This window comes from Oncorhynchus kisutch, linkage group LG29, assembly GCF_002021735.2.
Source record: "Oncorhynchus kisutch isolate 150728-3 linkage group LG29, Okis_V2, whole genome shotgun sequence".
NCBI lineage: Eukaryota > Metazoa > Chordata > Actinopteri > Salmoniformes > Salmonidae > Oncorhynchus > Oncorhynchus kisutch.
In genome coordinates this window covers 19737235-19758042 of record NC_034202.2, presented here as the reverse complement: position 1 = coordinate 19758042, position 20808 = coordinate 19737235, and the positions used below count along the sequence as shown (strand labels likewise).

The 20808-nt window shown below is 43.2% G+C and overlaps 1 protein-coding gene across 14 annotated transcripts in view; it reads left to right on the top strand.

Annotated features, from left to right (window-relative positions):
• The first annotated feature begins 567 nt into the window (after positions 1 to 567).
• LOC109873747 (far upstream element-binding protein 3-like) overlaps positions 568 to 20808 on the top strand; it is a 29431-nt gene continuing 9190 nt past the window's right edge. For 2 of the 14 annotated variants that reach the window (XM_031809525.1, XM_031809527.1), the window contains exons 1-12: positions 568 to 891; positions 5184 to 5295; positions 8282 to 8315; positions 9748 to 9797; positions 9963 to 10034; positions 10393 to 10450; positions 12600 to 12762; positions 13082 to 13180; positions 14348 to 14555; positions 14912 to 15012; positions 15167 to 15301; positions 15660 to 15801. In XM_031809525.1, coding sequence (XP_031665385.1) covers positions 793 to 891; positions 5184 to 5295; positions 8282 to 8315; positions 9748 to 9797; positions 9963 to 10034; positions 10393 to 10450; positions 12600 to 12762; positions 13082 to 13180; positions 14348 to 14555; positions 14912 to 15012; positions 15167 to 15301; positions 15660 to 15801 — 1273 coding nt within the window. In that variant the 5' untranslated portion in view covers positions 568 to 792. Of the gene's footprint in view, positions 892 to 5183; positions 5296 to 8281; positions 8316 to 9747; positions 9798 to 9962; positions 10035 to 10392; positions 10451 to 12599; positions 12763 to 13081; positions 13181 to 14347; positions 14556 to 14893; positions 15019 to 15166; positions 15302 to 15659; positions 15802 to 20808 lie in introns of all 14 variants that reach the window. The other 12 variants (XM_031809522.1, XM_031809526.1, XM_031809520.1 and 9 more) reach the window with 7 other exon arrangements.

Genomic DNA, 20808 nt, shown 5'->3' with positions numbered 1-20808 from the left:
TCCAGGAGTTGGCGGATGCTTTAGTCCAGGTCTGGGAGGAGATCCCTCAGGAGACCATCTACCACCTCATCAGGAGCATGCCCAGGCGTTGTAGGGAGGTCATACAGGCACGTGGAGGCCACACACACTACTGAGCCTCATTTTGACTTGTTTTAAGGACATTACATCAAAGTTGGGTCTGCCTGTAGTGTGGTTTTCCACTTTAATTTTGAGTGTGACTCCAAATCCAGACCTCCATGGGTTGATACATTTGATTTCCATTGATCATTTTTGTGTGATTTTGTTGTCAGCACATTCAACTATGTAATGAAAAAAGTATTCAATAAGAATATTTCATTCATTCAGCTCTTGGATGTGTTATTTTAGTGTTCCCTTTATTTTTTTGAGCAGTGTATATTTCACAGCGGTTTACAATGATTATCTACACTATACGTTCTTGTTTTATCACATAAACTGAAATTAGGCGACCTATTATAATTTTAGCATTCAGGAAATGCATATTTAAGAAGTTACATTTAGAAATGGGCGGAGTTTATGACTTTGTGGCTGTGGTAACTAAAGACGACCCATCTGACCTCCATCAGTACTTCTTCCGGTTAAAATGGTCATGCTATCTGTCAAGTAACGCGTGATTTCATCAAATACATGTATCCAAAATGGATGGTTCTGAATCTCGCGGTATCGTGTAGAAGGGGCTCAGCTTCTTCTTCCTGAGGTCGGCGCGTGTGCTGCTTGATTTGCTCGCTAGTCTAAAGGTTTTTTTTGGTGTGTCGCTGAGCTGCTGTAGTAGGGATGATGATGATGGCGGAGTTGGTACAGGGACAGGCCTCGGTGGCTCAGCCTGGAACGAAAGCAGATGGCTTCGCCGACGCTTTACACCGGGCCCGACAGGTAATTCATTACAACGAAGAGAAACCGAATGATTTCAGACGAGAAACGAACAAGACCATTCTGCGTGGTGGAGGAGTGCACTTTTTTTTCTACCAGCGCACCCACAGAACCCCCTTTACTCTAAAAAACACACTTCTCCCGTATATATAGCTAGCTAACTAGCCACACTAGGTCCAAGTGACTGCATGGCTGTGCCTGCAGATTATGAGAATGCGGACCAAAAGACGCACAATTAAAAAGTAAAAATAACAAGCAAGTTAATTAGGCAAAGCATGATTGACGCAACATAGAAATCAACTGCATGAAACTGAGGTGAGGGTAACTTTTTTTAAAGCAAGGCATAAGCAACAAATTGCAACCTGTTGTAAAGCCACATAAGTTGAAGCTAGTTAACACTAGCTAACTATTTCTACCACCAGCGTCGAGAAACTACCGGTATGGCCGTGGCCTAGTTTCGTGGTGAAGCCAGAAATATCAGCTGATTTCAGCCAAGCGCTGTCAAAAGTTGTCTTAATAGCAGAACACAAGACAACTCGATGTGTTAAATTGCAACCACTCGCACATTTACACTGGATAAAATAAGTTGGCTAGCTAAATACAGCGATGTAGCCATGTCAAACTATTTCAGAATCCAGGACCGAGTTGACGTTGGCTAGCTGTTAAGCTATCGAGTGCTTCAGTCTGGTAGCAAAACTAGCTAACCTCGATTATACAAATTAAGCCAGATAACATGCACGGTTAACTAGCAACGGCAACAGCTTATGTTGACCGTAAAGTTTAGCGAAAATATGATCACTGAACTTTTTTTTGCAGCCAGGGTGTCAGCTAGCTAAATGGTATTGGACGTTATAACTCAGTAGCTACTGGCTAGCTAACGGTACAACAACGTTACTCCAGTCTTGGAATTAGCTACCGGTAACTAACTAGCTAACCTTATCTAGCTAATTAGCTAACGAGTTGTAACGTCCAATATTTCCTATGCATTTTTTTAGCTGGCTAACTAGCTACTTCTTGACGTCTCGAAGTTAGCTATGTCATTTGGGCATATGATGAAAAAATGCTAGGCACTGTAGTTATTCAGAATTTATTAATCTTTAACCTCCCAAACACTCTGTATTCCACTACAATATTACAATTGATCATCAAACCACAGCTAGCTACATAGCTACTACGGTGCAAATTATTAAATTTAAAATACCAGTATCATGCATGCAACATGGTAAAAGTTTCCCGAGATGACTATAACTTCAGGACGTAGGCTATTGAAAACAGTGAAGGAAAACTGCCAACCGCTCCCCATTCCTTCCTAGTTGGTATCTGCACTCGGGGCTGAGTTCTTGTGAAGCCTTTACTCCCAGGGCTAAAACCCACACCTGTTTTCACATAGTCTCGGCCAGGGAAATATGACAAAGAAAATAATGAGCTGAAATCCTCCTATAACTGCGTATTTTAAAAGCAACTATTAGTCTCATTACCATAATCGACACTAACCCAGATATTCACAACCTATTCGCCCTGAGAAAGACACATTCCTGCAAATAAACCCAGATGAACATATGGCATAGGCACATGTTTGGGTGTACTGGTGTCCATTTCATAATGCCCGAGGTCTCTTCCCCCAACTCTCTCAGCTGTGTGCGTATCCCATGAGCTACAAGCGTGTTGCCTTGTAGTCATGCATCACGCTTGTGGGTCAGGTTTTAGTTTTCCTCTGATAACCGTGGCACTGTGCTGTCCCTTGCGGCTTCCCTATAGGCCCCAGGTCTGTGCTTCTGGGAAGAGGAATAGGACAGCCATGCCATTTGCCCATTTAGCTTTTATCAACTCCATAGGGGGAAAAGTAGAACAGGTCCAGAGACCCTGCCCATTTTACTGCTAGCCTGTACAAAGACCAAAGTTTTCAATACACTGCTTCTTAGTGCTGAGCGGTTAGTGCTTTTTGAGTTTGTTTTTGGTTAGATTTATAAAATATCACATTATGTGGTTTGAATGCTGTAAAACAGAATAAAATAATTAATAAATTATGGTAGTGACTGCCCATTACTGTTTATCATAACCAGGATTAATTCACATTATTTTAATGAAATATTACATTTGTTTTATTTGATTACTTGATTTCATTCCAACTCAACTCATCTCTATAGAGCTGCTGTCTGACAAAATCACTATTTTTAGTAGTTCATCAAAATAAATAAGGCATCATTTTATGACTCCTGAATACTAACTATCAGTCATTTAATCATATATTTTCAGGTTGATGCCTTTGAAGCAACAGCTCTATTTGTCTCTCTTCTTTCCCTTTCTGTGACTGACTCACAGACCAGACAATGGTTTATGGTCATTGTAGTTCATTACCATGTTTTCTTTGCTAAACTATGTAGAATGCACAGAACCAATATGGGAATTCAAATAAATGAATTGTAGGTCAATTAGTTTAATAAATGGATAACATGCCTAACTAGAATGCTGATTAATCGCTCAGCACTACAGTTTCTAACTGAAAATAGCACTCCACCCCAAAATAGCCCTTGTGTGTTATGTTTTCTGTAGGCCCTATGTATCTGATATTGTGACTGAACATTAGGCCTACTGTCATTGTGTTGAGGTTGAGTTGCTATTCTCTCTCTGGTCAAGTAAATGCATGTCGTTTCTCCGTAAAGGTGCAATATGCAAAAATTGCTCCACCATTTCCTGGTTGCAAAAATCCTCATTGTTCGCCTAATTTCATTGTATCATCTAAACTGCGGTGAAATATAATTTCATTAACCAAAAATATTGTATTTTTAGCTGTTTGACACTGATGGACAAAACCAAGATTAAGAGGAAAAAACTAAACTTAAGAATGGGAAGAATAGAAATAGCTTTGCGCTGGATGGGTCGACATTTAGTTCATACATGCATAATTTGCGCGGAATTACTGTATTACCTCATTTAGCCACGAAATCCCTTGTTTAAAATGGACTTTTTCTGGAAGCTGTGCCATTTCCCCCCACGTGGGCCAGCCCCCAGGCAATTTGGGTTCAATCCAATGAGCTTCAGCCCCTTGTCATTTGAGTGACATCTAGCAAGAGGCACAAGATGCACCCAGAGCAGAGCGAGGGAGCAATGATGTGGTACACATATGTGTTGTAGTTTTTCGGGGACCAATTTTTCCTTGCGCTACTTTCCGAAATACTGGACAAAAACTATATAAAAGTTCCGGAGAATGTTTCACTTCGCAATGTTTTTGATATAGCTGAATATTTATGCAAAAAGTCATCCAGTCCTTAATGAAAAATAGAATACAAATATTTTTTACTACAAGAACCTTAACATCAATGCCATAGTGTGGTATGCAGAGCTGAATTACCCTCTGACACATGAGTGTTTGACCTGTAATTTCAGACAAAACTGGCCTCACCAACCTCTGGCATGTTCCCTGAGCATCAGAATATCCTCTGGCATTTCTTCCCTCATGGAACTAGCCTGCCCCAAACCCCCTTGACAGTCAGCAACAGTTGTTTTGTGAGGACTATACTAGTCTTCTAGGCACAAGCCTTTCGCTAGGTAGTTGATTTATCAGTGTGCGGCTCACAGTGTTGACATACCACCCCGACATTTCCCAGAAAGAAGGTTTAGCTCTAGGGAAGAGGGGGAGCCTTCACTCACCCAGTCCGTGGCCCCCTACCCAGTTCAGCTCAGCCCTAACTGGGATCAGGAGCCATGTTGGAAAGCAGTTTTTTTTTCTCCTCCCCTCTCACTTTCAGAGGCAGGCAGGAAGCTCTGTGTGGTGGCACTGAAGTAGATAATGATCGCTGAAGTTGATGGAAGGCTCTAATTGTCAGCTTCTAATTTGCGACTATGTTGCCGAAACTCTATACTTTCTTTAATGGCTAGAGGTAGTGGTGGAGGAGGGGTTTAGGAGAAACTGGCCTCATGCTTTTGTGCGACGTTTGGATTTGAATGTCAATCTACTGAGAATACATGTAGTTAATTGGTGTTGGCAAGGGGAAAATTTCAGGTGAGGAGTTGCAAGCAGTGTTTTGTTTCTAGCTATAGCTAGTTTCATAACTAGGTAGTTACTGCCTTTCATTTTCCTTCAGATGTAGGGGACTGAGTAAAAATGTCTGACTACTGAAATTAAAACATGAAAAGTAGTACATAGTTTTGGGTAATAGTTTGGCTGGCTAAATAAAGGTAAAATAAAACCTTTCTAATGATATAACTAGTCTACTTATCTAGGATCGGTTATGTGCTGCTATAAGTGTGCTCACCCTAGCCCTCCCTCTCCTCTATCCCTCTTGTCTCCTCAGATTGCGGCGAAGATGGGAGGTGACCAGATGCCCCACATGAACAACTCTTCTCCAGTCCTAGACCCCTCTCTCTATGGCTACGGAGGCCAGAAGCGCTCAATGGATGATGGAGGTAAGCAGGCGGTGGCAGTGGGTCTCTCCACTCTCCCTCATGCACTATACAAAACAATCCTCCTGTTTTAATATGAGCCTTAACACTTATCCCCGTTACAGTATGCTCAACTGGGTACCCTTCAAACGGCTTTGGGAAAGAGCGCTGCAACCGAGTTTGAGGGTCCTTCTGGTTTTTATGCAATCTTACCGTACTTGTTGAGGACTGTGGTACAACACTTAAGCCAAATACCGTGTTGGCTTAATCAAACCCTGTTGTCTGAAGTGCCATTGCAAACACTATGAAGTAATTGATTGGTCCACCTTAGCTTTTTAAATCCACTCCATATTTCAGCTGTCTTGAGACTGGTGTAGCCAACTGACCAGGATAACCAGCGACCCCCAGGTCAAGAGATCAGTCATGACGGCACTACGTAATGTGAGCTCTTGTCACTTGTTTATGTATATTCTGTCTCGTAGCTTATTTGTGGAAGGTGTAGGAGCTAGCCAGTATGTTTGTCAAGCAATGGGGCCCTCTGGATAGCAGGTCTGTTGCGTTTTGAATGACATGTAATTGTACTAGTAGTGGGCTGGCTTGGATCGGTGCCGTCTTGTGCCAATGGGAGGGGAAATGTGGAAGTGGGTAGAGTAACCACTAGCCAGGAGGAGTTGGGATGTGCTCTGCCTCTCTGTAGCTCGATTCAGACAGAGCTTTCTCCTCCTCGTCCTGTGTTATTTCAGGGCAGGATTACTGTCCAACACCACAAAGTAAATTAACTGTTAGGTCAGAACAGAAGCAGATCCCTAGTTACCCAGAGGCCATTGAGGGGATTTCTCATTCTAACCCTCCCTCCTCCTGCAGCACAATGCTCTAGCTGCGACAGATATGATTGATCGACATTGGTTGCTTGATAAACCACAAACTGCAGGTTACATGCCTCCAAAGCTGTAAGGGATTTAAAAAAAAAAAGGCCAAATGCAGCGAGCAGCAGCAAGTGAAACAGGTTTGTGGTTAGAGGCAAGTCCACCAAGTAGAGAAAGGAACCGTGCTTCTAGAAATGTGGATAATGCTGATTGAGATCATCAGTTGTTGCTATTCATAAAGATTCATTTTTGTAACTATTGTCGTTATGGTTACTTTTTGTTATGCTAATGACCAATGACGTGTATTTACAGATGAAAACAATTCAATAGACAGCACAACTGATCTGGATTTCATTGTAATTGAGTGAGCCCTTACATTAAGGATCTTGCTGCATTGGCTTCGCATTCACACTTCCAGTGGTTATAGGAATTGTAATTCTGTGGTGTTAGTGTGGTTGCTACATCTTGCTGCAGAATCAGTTCAGCAAATGGGCTGCAGCTGCCTTGAAGGAATTGCAGGGGATGAGATGAGCCTACATGCTCAGGGGGGGGGGGGGGGGGGGTCCTTGATGTGGAAAATTACCTTCTAAGCTTACAGGCCCAGTAAAAGCAGGAGCAACAGAAGTCAGCTAAACCTTATGTAAGGCTTTACTCATGACTTAACTCCAGCCTCTCCCTGAGGAAGCAGTTCTGTCAGAGCATTTATGTTATAAAACAGGAAATGGCTTGGCCTAATCTAATAAGGGGTTAAGAGGTATTGTCTGATGGTCGCAAAGGTCAGTGTGAACATGGTTTTACGTTTTTGTATTGAAGCCCTCGATTCACATTCCGGCTCAATTCTGTTTTGCTCTCGCAGTTTGAAACCTGGCAAACTAGAAATGTAACTGAACTGTATGCATTTTCATTTTCCAACATCTGCCTTTTCCTTTGGGCCTCTAGCGCTGGGTGTGTTTCTGATTTCAAATGTACACTGTATTTTGTCTGTGAAAGAATTCATGACTTGTCCTAATACTTGTCTAAAGTGTGTATCTGTCATTGCTCATAGTTTTCCCTCTGTAGGTCAGTATTTTCCTGCGTACTTTACTCAGTCTGTTTTAGAAGCATATGACAATGGAATACTCAGTAAATTTGAACTAGCCTATCTTGTTTACCAACAAAATGATTTCAATTCACCAAGCATGTTTGACAAGCTGTCCTTAGTTTTACACGTTATTATTATTGTTGTTGTGTATGTCGGCGGTTGATTCTTCTGGAATTGTAGCTAACCCGCAAGGGTGTGGCTTTGCAGAATGGTGGAATGTTTCGTGTGGTTACCCATATGCACCCAAAATGTAGATTTGGGCAATTTTGTGTCGGTGAAGCAGAAACTCCAGTCAGTTATTGTCCTCTTAACCTGTCATGGTGTGGTATATTTTTGCTCTGAATGCATGGCTGAATAAGTTGTGTGCAGTTCTGGTGGCTGTTTGGCTGGCCAACTCACTTGTTTTCAACAATTTGCTCTTCAGTTTCTCAAGGTTAAGCTACACAAAATATGAAATGTAACAACAGTCGGCTGTATAAATACATCGGTCACCCCTGTTAGGTCCTTAATGGTCACTTTTAAATAATACAAGTACCATTTAACACCGTTTAAGTTAAGCACAAGTCCTCCGCAGTGTAATGTCTGTGTGAATTGACACCACATCATACATGCTTTATATTCATAGGCATTTAATTTCTTTACCTCAATGCATTTCCAACAACTAAATATGTGCAAACGACCGTAAAAATGTAGTGACCCTTGTAGATATCCGTTTATGGTGTTCTGTCAGTAGCACCATATCATTCAGTGAACCTTTAAGTCCACTGCTTATTGCAACCTGTCAAAATGCATGTCTGTGCTGATAACCAGTGACCCGGGTACTATCTCTGAACCATGCACACGCCTCATTTCCATAGCTGTGCACACCCCTGCTGTGTGTCAGACAGAGCCATCTCCATCTGTTTTTTTAAATCCAATCCACCCGGAGTCACTTCTCTTGGTCCTGCAGCCACAATGGTTATTCTGTATTTTTGAGTTTTGCATTGATTGGAGTTAATTTGGTCTCAAGCTAATTGTTTCCCCGTTTCTCTCCCCCTTCCTGTTTTCCCATATCGTTTCTCAGTAGGTAACCAGCTGGGTGGAATGGTACATCAAAGGTGAGACTCATCTTCTCAAATGACTTTGTATTGATGGATGTGTGAGTAGATATTGATTTAACAGTAGATCAATCAGGCTATGAACCTCACTATTGCCCCTGTATCCAGTAGCATCTCAGATAGTTGCATGCAGAACAAATAGGCCTTTGTGGTTTCAGTCAAACACATGTTCTTCTTGTCATCAAGTTTGGCACAGAATGACACTTTCATGAATTAAAGGGATACCTAGTTGGAAGTTTTCATGTCTCAAGATGAGCAGAGTCCATGTTGTGTAGAAATCGGCAGCCATCAATCCAAATGAATGGGAAATATGGGCGCAACATAAGATGCCGAGGCGGGCCGCCACTCCAGAAAAAGATGATGCATTTATTTATATATTTTTCGTGACTAAAACGATTTCAGTGTAAACTTAAGACTCAAACCAGATATAATGTATGTAGTAAAGATAATGGATCATCTTTGAGAACTAACAAACCCCATAATAAAAACTAGACGGGCAGAACCTAAAATAAAAAGTCCTGGCATGGAGCCCCCCCCATTTGATTTTGTTTGAGTCAGTCATAGCATAAGACCATGGCAAATACCATTTAGCCTTCTGTGTTGCTCTCCCTATCCTATCCAATTCCTTAGACCTCTGAAGCAGAGGTTCTGTTGTCTTTAGTTCCTATAGGTCTGATATCTGTAATAGTATTGGTTAACAATGCAGATTTTTTTTATTGAAACGGTTCAATGTTTATGAAGGGGTTTTAGATTCATTGCATTTTGTTCTTGACCTGCTCTGGTGAGATTCAGTACTGACTCTCTCCTCCCTAGGGACTCAGGCCATGAACACTCAGTCTCTGGTGCCTACATTATTGTCTTGTTAATGTCAGTATTGCCTTGTAACTTAAGCTTTAGGCCTTGTATAATGTATTGTTCATTTTACAAAGTTATTAATTAATACTTGTGTTTTGCGTTCGCTTCTCATGACCATTTTTTGATCCTGGTCAGCAAAATTCGTACTTCACTGCACGTGGCTTTACTGTAATATTAGTCAGATTAATAAAAACATGAAATATTATTTTGGCTTACGTTTTCTCAGCCCTGTTGCAAAATGTGTAGGCTTGCAGGAAAATTACTTTAAAACAGCAAATATGTCAGGTTATATAAAGTTTTGGTCAGAGACAGTGCCATTGGCCACGCCCACTACTAAACCAACCCCCCCCCCCCCCCCAAACCTCACTTTGTCATTGCTGCTGAAAGAAATCCTAGAGGAACACTGAGATGCATCTTTGGGTTGAGGGTGAACTATCCCGTCAAGCTTTCATAAGTATGATAATAAAATCCTATCATTTATAAGTAGGCCATACTATGTCCCAGTAGATACGGTATACACCCTTAATGGTTTTGTACTGGGGCCTCGGTCATTGATTGTTGTCGTGGTGTCTTGCAGGGCTATTATGACAGAAGACTTCAAAGTGCCTGATAAGATGGTTGGATTCAGTAAGTAACACTATTTAGCTGTTGATAATACTCCCACACACATTCTAGTGATTGTCTCCAACTTACAGTACTCAACTGAACTGTTTGGGGTCATTTGCAACAAACACGGGCTGGGATATTGACATTTTAACTGTTGTAATTCCCTTTCCTCTCACCCACACTCAGTCATTGGAAGAGGAGGAGAGCAGATCACGAGAATTCAGTTGGAGTCAGGCTGCAAGATTCAGATAGCTGCAGGTAAGTTCTGCCTAAAGAAGAGACAGTGTCCCTCTATACCTTAGTTTGTCATGTCGGTACTTGACTGAGTTGCTACTAAGGTCCTTCCTGTTATCGGTGATAGCGTTTCCAGGAAGCCCAGAAGCACACCCTGAGTACGAGGCAAACTCATGACACAACCTGCTCAACAGGTTCAGCTGAGAGAAGATTTGACAAGGCTTCAGTTTATCTACAACCATATATACGCCCACAATGAATATATTGAGTCATTTTGTAGTGAAATAACCAGTGTGACTTCATAAACCTGAATCAATAATAAGGTAGCATGTAGGCTGTTAACATGGAGGTGTGTATAATGGAGCGTTGTGTTGTGTAACAGACAGCGGCGGCATGATGGACAGGGCCTGCACCCTAACCGGAAGTCCAGAGAACATTGAGTAAGTTACAGCACATTCCCCTCAGGGATTTGGTACCTTGGTTTTGGCTACATAGTGATCAGATGGAAATATATTGTAAGGAAACATGTCTGTGGTACTAGAGCTGGGTGACTAGAGCTGGGTGATATGACAATATGGATTTTTGGCCATAAATGGACAATTTTTGTGATAATGGTAAATCAGCGGTTTAATTATAAATATTTTTATGGGGGGGGGGGGGGGGGGGGTCATAGTCGAGTCACTCAAGGCCTAGTCCTGTGTGCTCAAGGTCGAGTCATGAGACTGAGCCCCAGTGCTCGAGTCCTGGTCCAAGTGCTCTAGTCTGTGTGAAACCAATAATAATGTGGTCATGATTGCCTGTAATAGCCTATGAAACAAGTCCTCACACAGGCTAACACACGCTTTTTATATAATGTTCAATAGTTATGTGTAATCGGTAATGCTGTTTTGAAGGGATGAATGGTCTCTCTACGGAGTTGGCTATTGCTCCTGTCAGATTGACCATATTATAATTTACAATAATTGTGACGGGCTCTCGGCTACTTTTTTTGTAATGCCCGTTTTATTTGTAGTTTTTTTTATTCCAGAGTGAAGACTAAATGGAGACTGGGGAAATTGGGAGGGTAACAATAGTATAGTTTTCAATTTCATAAACAGTTTGTTTTTTCATAACCAGGCAAAGCTAAATGGTAGGCTGGTGACTGGGGGTTACGGAGAAGCAAGCGAGTCGCTTTGGCGTCGTGTCGCCTACGAGCGGTGCCTGCCTGTCTGCCCACATGTCTTTCTCCTCCACAGCTCACCAGCTGATGTAGGCTGCGTGTGCCGGTGTGGCGAGTCCTTCCCACTGCGAGAGAACAGAACCCTCGCTGCTGTGCACATCCTGTGCTGCTAATATTCTGCTTATCATAGTAGCCTATCCAGTCCAAGTGCAAATACAAGTCACAAGAAGGCGCCCAATGGTCGAGTCACAAGTCGTGAAAATCAGAACCAGAGTTTATTGCAACACAGTCACAATAAATTGAACTATTATGCCAGATAACAAAAGGATTCCCTAGACAAAACATTTTTCCAGTGCCAAGTAAGACAACTGAGATGGTAGCCTATGATTGATAAAGTAAGCAATTACATCTAATATATCTTGGAAATGCATGATTTTGTATTTTGACGTGCAACCTTTAAAAATAGTATCCATAATTATCAGATTTATTTTTGTCTCCAGAGAATTTGCTGAAATCTTTGTCCATATTGCCCTATAAGTTATATTATTCGCCAGCTGATAAACACTTAGCTAGATTGCTAACTCTAAATATGATATTATTGCTATATAGCAATGTAGGCTAATTGATTCATGTATCAGTAAATGTAGACTAATTGATTCATGTATCAGTAAATGTAGGCTAATTGATTCATGTATCAGTAAATGTAGGCTAAAGTCCCACAAATGCTTTCCAGCGCAATGCCCAAGCTATGTGATGTAGGCCTATTCACTGTAAATAGCACGCTCTGCTCCGCAGTGGCGTAAAACCCATACAACACAGCCTACACTGGTTGTAAAGTGTTGCCATGAACTCAATATTAAGAGGTGAGAAATACATGATATACTCTCAGAAAGCTGTCACTCTCTGCTCTGTAACTAGAACATTGGTTGCTTTGAAAACGGTGTTTTTCCCGGAATAGCATTTTGAAGAAAGGTCATATGCTGATGCTTCTCCGGCTGCATTTCTCCCTCTGCGCGCTGTGGGGAGTGGGAGCCGGCAGCGAAGCGGAGACCGGCATATACTTTCATAGCAGGAATCAACATAATGCATAGACTATTACTGTTGACCAAATAATGCTTTTACAATCTACGGGAACGTTGTCTAGCAAAAATCGGCCACAATTACAGACCTAAGCAAAATGCTTCAGCAAGAGGAAGGCTGTGTCGGTTTACCGTACTGCTCTACTCGGCGCCCTCTTGAACTCCACCATAATGACCAGCACCGGATGAATGGTCTAGTGCTGTTATTAGGTGGCACCACCTTATAATCCATTGACACTATTCAATATGTAGTTTTTGCACATGGAGAAACCCATCAGGTATAGTTTGTATGCATATGGTCTGGCTATGTATGAACATGGCCATGAGTGGACTGTGCCCCTCTCCCACCAGGCAGGCCAAGAGGCTGCTGAGTCAGATTGTGGACCGGTGTCGGAACGGCCCGGGGTTCCACAGCGAGATGGACAGCAACAGCGCCATCCAGGAGATCCTCATCCCTGCCAGCAAAGTGGGCCTGGTCATTGGCAAGGGAGGGGACACCATCAAACAACTGCAGGTACGTCCACGAGACGCTCAGTGGATTCTGTGGTTGAGGCACATGTGTATTAACAAAATGCTCTGGTCTTAGTGATTTTTGTTTTTAAGCTGCGAAATAAATGTCTCCTTATGCCACTGTTTTGGGTTATTGAAGTTAACTACATTCGTTTAGGCAGTTCTTCAGAAAGCGTGGGTATTGAAATGGAGGAAGTTGTCAATAAGCAATGGGAAGATATCTACTCGTTTGTGCTTCGTTGTCAACATTATTCAACCATCTCACTTCCTCTACATCTGGAATAGGTAGTTCAGATTATTTATGACATGTTTGCTCCCCACAGGAGAGAACCGGTGTGAAGATGATGATGATCCAGGATGGCCCCATGCCCACTGGAGCAGACAAACCCCTGAGAATCACTGGGGACCCCTACAAAGTGCAGGTCAGTCAGTCCCTGAAACGTGGATCCCCTCCTTCATATCGACACTCCACGCCTGCTCGTGTGCTCAACAAAAATATAACGGCAACATGTAAAGTGTTGGTCACATGTTTCATGATCTGAAATAAAAGATCCCCGAAATGTTCCATACGCACAAAAAGCTTATTTCTCTCATTTTGTGCACCCATTTATTTACATCCCTCTAAGTGAGAATTTCTCCTTTGCCAAGATAATCCATCCACCTGACAGGTGTGGCATATCAAGAAGATGATTAAACAGCATGATCGTTACAGGTGCACCTTGTGCTGTGGACAATAAGGCTACTCTAAAATGTGCCGTTTTGTCAAAAAACACAATGTCACAGATGTCTTATGTTTTTGAGGGAGCGTGCAATTGTCATGCTGACTGCAGGAATGTCCACCAGAGCTGTTGCCAGAGAATTGAATGTTAATTTCCCTACCATAAGCTGCCTCCGTCATCTTAGAGAATTTGGCAAGATGTCCAACTGGCCTCACAACCGCAGACCACGTGTAACCACACCTGCCCAGGACCGCCACATCTGGCTTCTTCACCTGCGGGATGGTCTAAGACCAGCCACCTGGACAGCTGATGAAACTGAGGAGTATTTCTGTCTGTAATAATGCCCTTTTGTGGGGATAAAACACATTCTGAGCGGCTGGGCCGGGCTCCCCAGTCATGTGAAATCCCTAGATTAGGGCCTCATGAATTTATTTCAATTGACTGATTTCCTTATGAACTGTAACTCAGTAAAACTGTTGAAATTGTTGCGTTTTCTATTTCTGTAAAGTATATGTCAGAAGACCAATGAGTTTGAAAAAGGCAAGGATAGAGGATTCAAGGTATCAATCAGCCATTTTGTATATTACAGTTAACAATCCAAAAGGCACTCGCACATCTGAGCAATCTAATTTGCAGGTGCATGGCAACAATTGAACACAGTGAGGGAAAAAGGAAACTGCACACTGCTCTTGATAGTATCACCGATCTTTAATAAGCTTACGTATCGGCCACACGGCCTTCGTCAGAGCTTTTGGGATTTTTTAAAAAGTTGCACCATTATGTGGACCTAGCCCCTCCCACAATATACAACTGTATATTACAGTTAAAATATGTGAACATTTCTGTGCTGGTGGCATTGGTGTTTTGCAGCAAGCGCGAGAGCTGGTGGTGGAGATCATCCGGGACAAGGACCAGGGAGACTTCCGGGCCAGCAGGGGAGACTTTGGATCCAGACTGGGGGGAAGCAGTCTGGATGTGGCAGTCCCCAGGTTTGCTGTGGGCATCGTCATTGGCAGGAACGGAGAGATGATCAAGAAGATCCAGAATGACTCTGGGGTCAGGATCCAGTTCAAACCAGGTGAGACCGCTCCCCTCTACTAAAGGTGTTTTCCCTTGTGCTTGGCTAATACAATTGTCAATGTTAGTGATGGCCTCAATCTTGAATCTATCTGGAATCTCTTGTTTGCCTGTCTTGTTCTTCAATTGACTCACATGGTGGCTGTAACAAATATATTGGGGAATCTGTAATGTTCAGTGAGGCTGTGCCATGATTACACTTCAAAGCTACAGTCATGCATGCATACTTTTTCCTTATGGTTGGTCCTGGGAATCAAACCCACTACCCTGGCATTACAAGTGTCATGCTCTTCCAACTGGGCTACAAAGGACCATGTTTAATGTAACAGTTCTGACTAGTGTCCCCCTCTCCTTCAGACGATGGCATCAGTCCCGACCGGATTGCCCAGGTGATGGGCCAGTCTGACCGTTGCCAGCATGCAGTGCATCTCATCAACGAGCTGGTCCAAACGGCACAGGTACAGGTACAGCACGGATTCCACTTTTTTTACTTTAAATATTTTGCCATGAAATGAACAACCCCTTATGAATCGTATCAGATTGGTTCACTCCTGCCTTACAGTATTTCTGAAGTAAGCTATGCCCCCCTTAAACTCCTTGTTGCCTGTGTAGCAGGCCTCCCCAGCCCATTCTCTAGCTGGCTGGCTCCCGGACAGGGCCAGCCTGGCCCCCTCTCAAGCTTCTCTGGACCCCCTAGCCCTGTGGCTGGGTGGTGGGGGGGACCTCCTCACACAGGTGTACAGACAGGTAACAGGGCAGTGGGTCTCCACCTCCTTTCTAGTTTCTGTCACCTGACCCACTGCCCCTGAGCAGAGGATGTACACTGGGTGGGTGAGCTTAGTCTGAGGCATGTCTCCAACCCTAGAACATAGAGAATCTCCCACATGGTGGCGCTCTTGGTCATATCCCATGGTTTACTCTTTCTCTCGGGTCGAAGGTAAAATAATGCAAGTCACATGAATTTGAAGAGAATGCCTAACAATCTGAACTGTTTAATTTTACAAGATTTTGCTGCACTGGTGATACTTGGGGGGGGGGGGGGGGGGGGTGTAAAATGTTTGGTGTCTGTCTAGGAGCCTGTTCTCACCCACTGGTTCCTCTACAGGAGAGGGATGGCTTTGGGAGTCCCGTGGGGCCCAGAGGCCGGGGCAGAGGCCGCGGAGACTGGAACATGGGTGCGCCTGGTGGACTGCAGGAAGTGACGTACTCGATACCTGCCGACAAGTGTGGCCTGGTGATTGGAAAAGGTGAGAAAGCAAACGCAGTGAGTAAATTATTCTGCAAGTTTTACATTTGGTGCTGTCAAGATCCATCACCAGCAAAAACAATTTTTGTCATTTGGATGTATTTTTGAGTAAAGCCATTAACCCATTTAAAGTCCTTTTCTGGTCTCATTTTCGCCTCATTTAAAACCTGAGTAAATTAACAAAAGGCACATGTCATATGGTGGTTCAGGTATGACATGGAACAAGTGGGGGGGTGGGAACAAGGTGCGAGTCCGGTGACAATCAGACCAACTCCTTGAAAGCCCTTAAAGTTCAGTTGAGCAAAATAGTGTTTATTTTAAATTTTTTAATTGACGTTGTTTTTTTTTACCCTTCAGTGTGTGTGTGTGTGTACTTCCAATAGGAAAAGTTTTTAAAAAATTGTTCGAGGCCATCCCCTACTGTACCTTCTCAGGGAAAACCAAGCCTTAATGCATAATGTTGTCTTTCAGTCGATTCTTTCTTTTACCAGCGGTCTTCATCACTTAAAGAGGCATAAGCAATTTATCAAGAACCTTGATTATGCCCAAAGTGAATCATTGCCAGGCCATTAGCTTGTGCTTGTTCTCTCGTGATGAAATGCCATTTAAAGTTGCACAATGAGCCCGTATGGTGTGGGTCCAGCCACCCCCTCACCTCACCCCCTCCACTGGCTCATGCATGCAGCACAAGTGGCATTGTGTCCCATCCCTAAGGGCTTAATGACAGGGATAATGCATGTAATGTGACATTAATTGTTAAAGGTTCATAATAACAGCCTTCAATCACGTGGAAGGTTTCCTGGCATCTAATGAGGCCCTTTCAGCTCAATGGAGTGGAGTGAGGGAATGAATGAGAGGAATTAGCTTATTGGCCATTCATGCTCACTCCATTGCCAGCTATTTAAAAGTCATTGACCATTGCGCTTACGGAGGAGCCCTGAGTGTGTCCCTGTCCTATGGGTGTGTGTGCTGTGGTGGGCGTGGTTAGAGGGGGGGGGGGCTCTTTACCTATGATAGAAACAAGGCAATAGAAATGTCAAGTGGCTTTTGTGAGGTGGGGGGGCGAATAAACCTGGGCGTTGCGTCCCCCTGCGAACCCCCCCTCCCTGCATTAGCATATGAACTGGTCCAATATGACTGTGGGTCTGGGTCCTGTCAGCCTGGCCTTAGAGACTGAGGTGATTAATATCTTTACGATGCCTTTATGCAGCTGCTTGACCCACTGATTACACCCCCAAATACACACAGCCTGGTAACTTTGGGCTCACGCCACCCACCCACACATACAGGGCATAAAATGTACTTTTTGCTCCACCAGCCACTGTGGCAGGTAGATGGATAAAAAAATCTATCAGCTTCTTTTTTTTTTTTTACCAGCCAACATTTTCCCCCTGCTAAAATTACACCAACAAAACAACGGCTGAGCATGCTTTGTAATGTTTCTGAAGCAATAAATGCATTACTAGTAAGAAGTAATGTGGTAGACTGTCAAAATGTATTTTTAATTAAACAGTCATTTAACCAAAATATCACAGATGTGACAAATTCACCTGCCCCTTTTAAGGGCGGGAATTTACCATGGTAGGTAGCGTGGCTCGAGTCATGTTTGTGCTTGTGAGATTGAGTCTGACATGTAGGAGCGTTGTCTTTGTAGTGACTGGCTGGGGGGGTAATTGTTTGCGGGATTCAACTCTAGACAAGTCATCAACTATCATCTTCCGGCCTCCCGAGTGGTGCAGCGGTCTGTTTCAGGCGTCACTACAGACCCGGGTTCAATCCCAGGCTGTGTCACTACCGGCAATGACTGGTAGTCCCATAGGGCGGCACACAATTAGCCCAGCATCGTCCAGTTAAGGTATAAAAAAACATGTAAAAAAGATCTTCTGAACATGTTTAAGGTATTAGACCCATGTCTTTGTTGTGGTTTATGTTAACTGTGGAGATATAAACATTCAACTGAAAGAGTACTTCTACTCTCGTGTCCACAACTCATATTCAAGGATTTACTTTCTTTGCAAATGAAATTCAAGAAAAAGTTTATATTCAGAAACATTCTTGAACCAGACAAATGAGAGACAAATGATTGGGCTCCTGACGACTTTTTTGGCGAGTAAATAAACTGCCTCTACCCTCTGTTCTATTGGCGAGCATACAATTACTAGAGAAACTGGACAAGCTCTGTTTGAGTATCAGCGGGACCTGAAGAACTGTAATATCCTATGTTTCTCTGAGTTGTGGCTGAACAAGGACATGGATAATTATCGAGCTGTTTTTTTCTATGCATTGTCAAGACTGAAAGGCTGCTTCGGGTAAAGTTAGGGGGGTTGTTTCTTTTTGTTAACGACAGCTGGTCTGCTGTATCTCTAATGTTAAGGAAGTCTCTAGGTTTTCATGGCAGAGTAACAATACCCCCACGATAAGCTGCAGACATACTATTTACAAATAATTTTTATCTACAGTAAGTCAAAAGTTTAGATACCCACTCATTCCAGGATTTTTCTTTTGACTTTTTTCTACATTGTAGAATAATAAGGAATACATCAAAACTATGAAATAACACATATGGAATCATGTAGTATCCAAGTGTTAAACCAATCAAAATAGATTTTTGATTTGGCAAAGTAGCCACCCTTTGCCTTGACAGCTTTGCACACTCTTGGCATTCTCTCAACCAGCTTCATGAGTTAGTCACCTGGAATGCATTTCAATTAACAGGTGTGCCTTGTTAAGGTAATTAGTGGAATCTCTTTCAATGCATTTGAGCCAATCTGTTGTGTTGTGACAAGATAGGATCATCTTCTGTATACCACCCCTATTTGGTTAAAAAGACCAAGTCCATATGTCAAGAACAGCTCAAATAAGCAAAGAGAAACAAAATTACTTTAAGACATGGTCAGTAAATCTGGAACATTTCAAAAGCTTTGAACATTTCTTCAAGTGCAGTTGCTAAAACCATCAAGCACTGTGATGGAACTGGCTCATGATTACCGCAACAGTTAAGGAAAAGCCAGTTACCTCTGCTGCAGAGGATAAGTTCATTAGTTACCGTCCTCAGAAATTGCAGCCCAAATAAATGCTTCAGCTTTCAAGTAGCCGACATCTCAAAATCAACTGTTCAGAGGAGACTGCGTGAATCAGGCATTCATGGTCGAATTGCTGCAAAGAAACCACTACTAAACGACACCAATAAGAAGTATTGCTTGGGCCAAGGAACACAAGCAATGGACATTAGAACTGTGGAAATCTGTTCTTTTGGTCTGAGTCCAAACTGAGGTTTTTGGTTTCAACTGTCGTCTTTGTGATGCAGACTAGGTGAATGGATGAGCTCTGCATGTGTGGTTCCCACCGCGAAGCATGGAGGAGGTGGTGTGATTGGGCTTTGCTGGTGACACTGTTACTTATTTAGAATTCAAGGCACACTTAACCAGCATGGGTACCACAGCATTCTGCAGCGATACGCCATCCCATCTGGTTTGCGCTTAGTGGGACTTTCATTTGTTTTTCAACAGGACAATGACCCAAAACACACCTCCAGGCTGTGTAGGGACTATTAGACCAAGAAGGAGAATGATGGAGTGCAGCATCAGATAACCTGGCCTACAGAATCAGCCGGCCTCAACCCAATTGAGATGGTTTGAGATTAGTTTTAACCACAGAGAAGGAAAAGCAGCCAACAACTGCTCAGCATATGTGGGAACTCCTTCAAGACTGTTGGAAAAGCATTCCAGGTGAAGCGGGTTCAGAGAATACCAAGAGTGTGCAAAGCTGTCAAGGCAAAGGGTTGCTACTATGAAGAATCTCGGATATAAACAATATTTTGATTTGTTGAACACGTTTGGATACTACATGGTTCTATATGTGTTATTTGATGGTTGTGATTTCTTCACTATTCTACAGTGTAGAAAATAATAAAAAAAGAAACACCCTTAAATGAGTAGATGTGTCCAAACTCTTGACTGGTACTGTATTTTTCATAGCTGTCTATTTACAGCCACAAACCAATGCTGGCACTAAGACTGCACTCAATGAGCTGTATCGGGCCATAAGCAAACAACAAAATACATAGCTGGAGGTAGTGCTCCTAGTGGCCATTGATTTTAATACAGGGAAACTGACATCTTTCCTCATTTTTACCAGCATGTCCCCTGTGCAACTAGAGGCTAAAACTCTAGATCACTTTTACTCCACACACAGAAACGCATACAAAGCTCTCCCTCACCCTCCATTTGGCAAATCCGACCACAAGTCAATCACACTTCTGTGAAATCAAATTGTCCACTTAGGAAGCAACACTGATTGACAATACATTTCACATGCTGTTGTGCAAATGGAATAGACAACAGGTGGAAATTATAGGCAATTAGCAAGACACCCCCAATAAAGGAGTGGTTCTGCAGGTGGCAACCACAGACCACTTCTCAGTTCCTATGCTTCCTGGCTGATGTTTTGGTCACTTTTGAATGCTGGCGGTGTTTTCACTCTAGTGGTAGCATGCGACGGAGTCTACAACCCACACAAGTGGCTCAGGTAGTGCAGCTCATCCAGGATGGCACATCAATGCGAGCTGTGGCAAGAAGGTTTGCTGTGTCTGTCAGCGTAGTGTCCAGAGCATGGAGGCGCTACCAGGAGACAGGCCAGTACATCAGGAGACGTGGAGGAGGCCGTAGGAGGGCAACAACCCAGCAGCAGGACCGCTACCTCCGCCTTTGTGCAAGGAGGAGCAGGAGGAGCACTGCCAGAGCCCTGCAAAATGACCTCCAGCAGGCCACAAATGTGCATGTCTCTGCTCAAACGGTCAGAAACCGACTCCATGAGGGTGGTATGAGGGCCCGACGTCCACAGGTGGGGGTTGTGCTTACAGCCCAACACTGTGCAGGACGTTTGGCATATGCCAGAGAACACCAAGATTGGCAAATTCGCCACTGGCTCCCAGTGCTCTACACAGATGAAAGCAGGTTCACACTGAGCACGTGACAGACGTGACAGAGTCTGGAGACGCCGTGGAGAA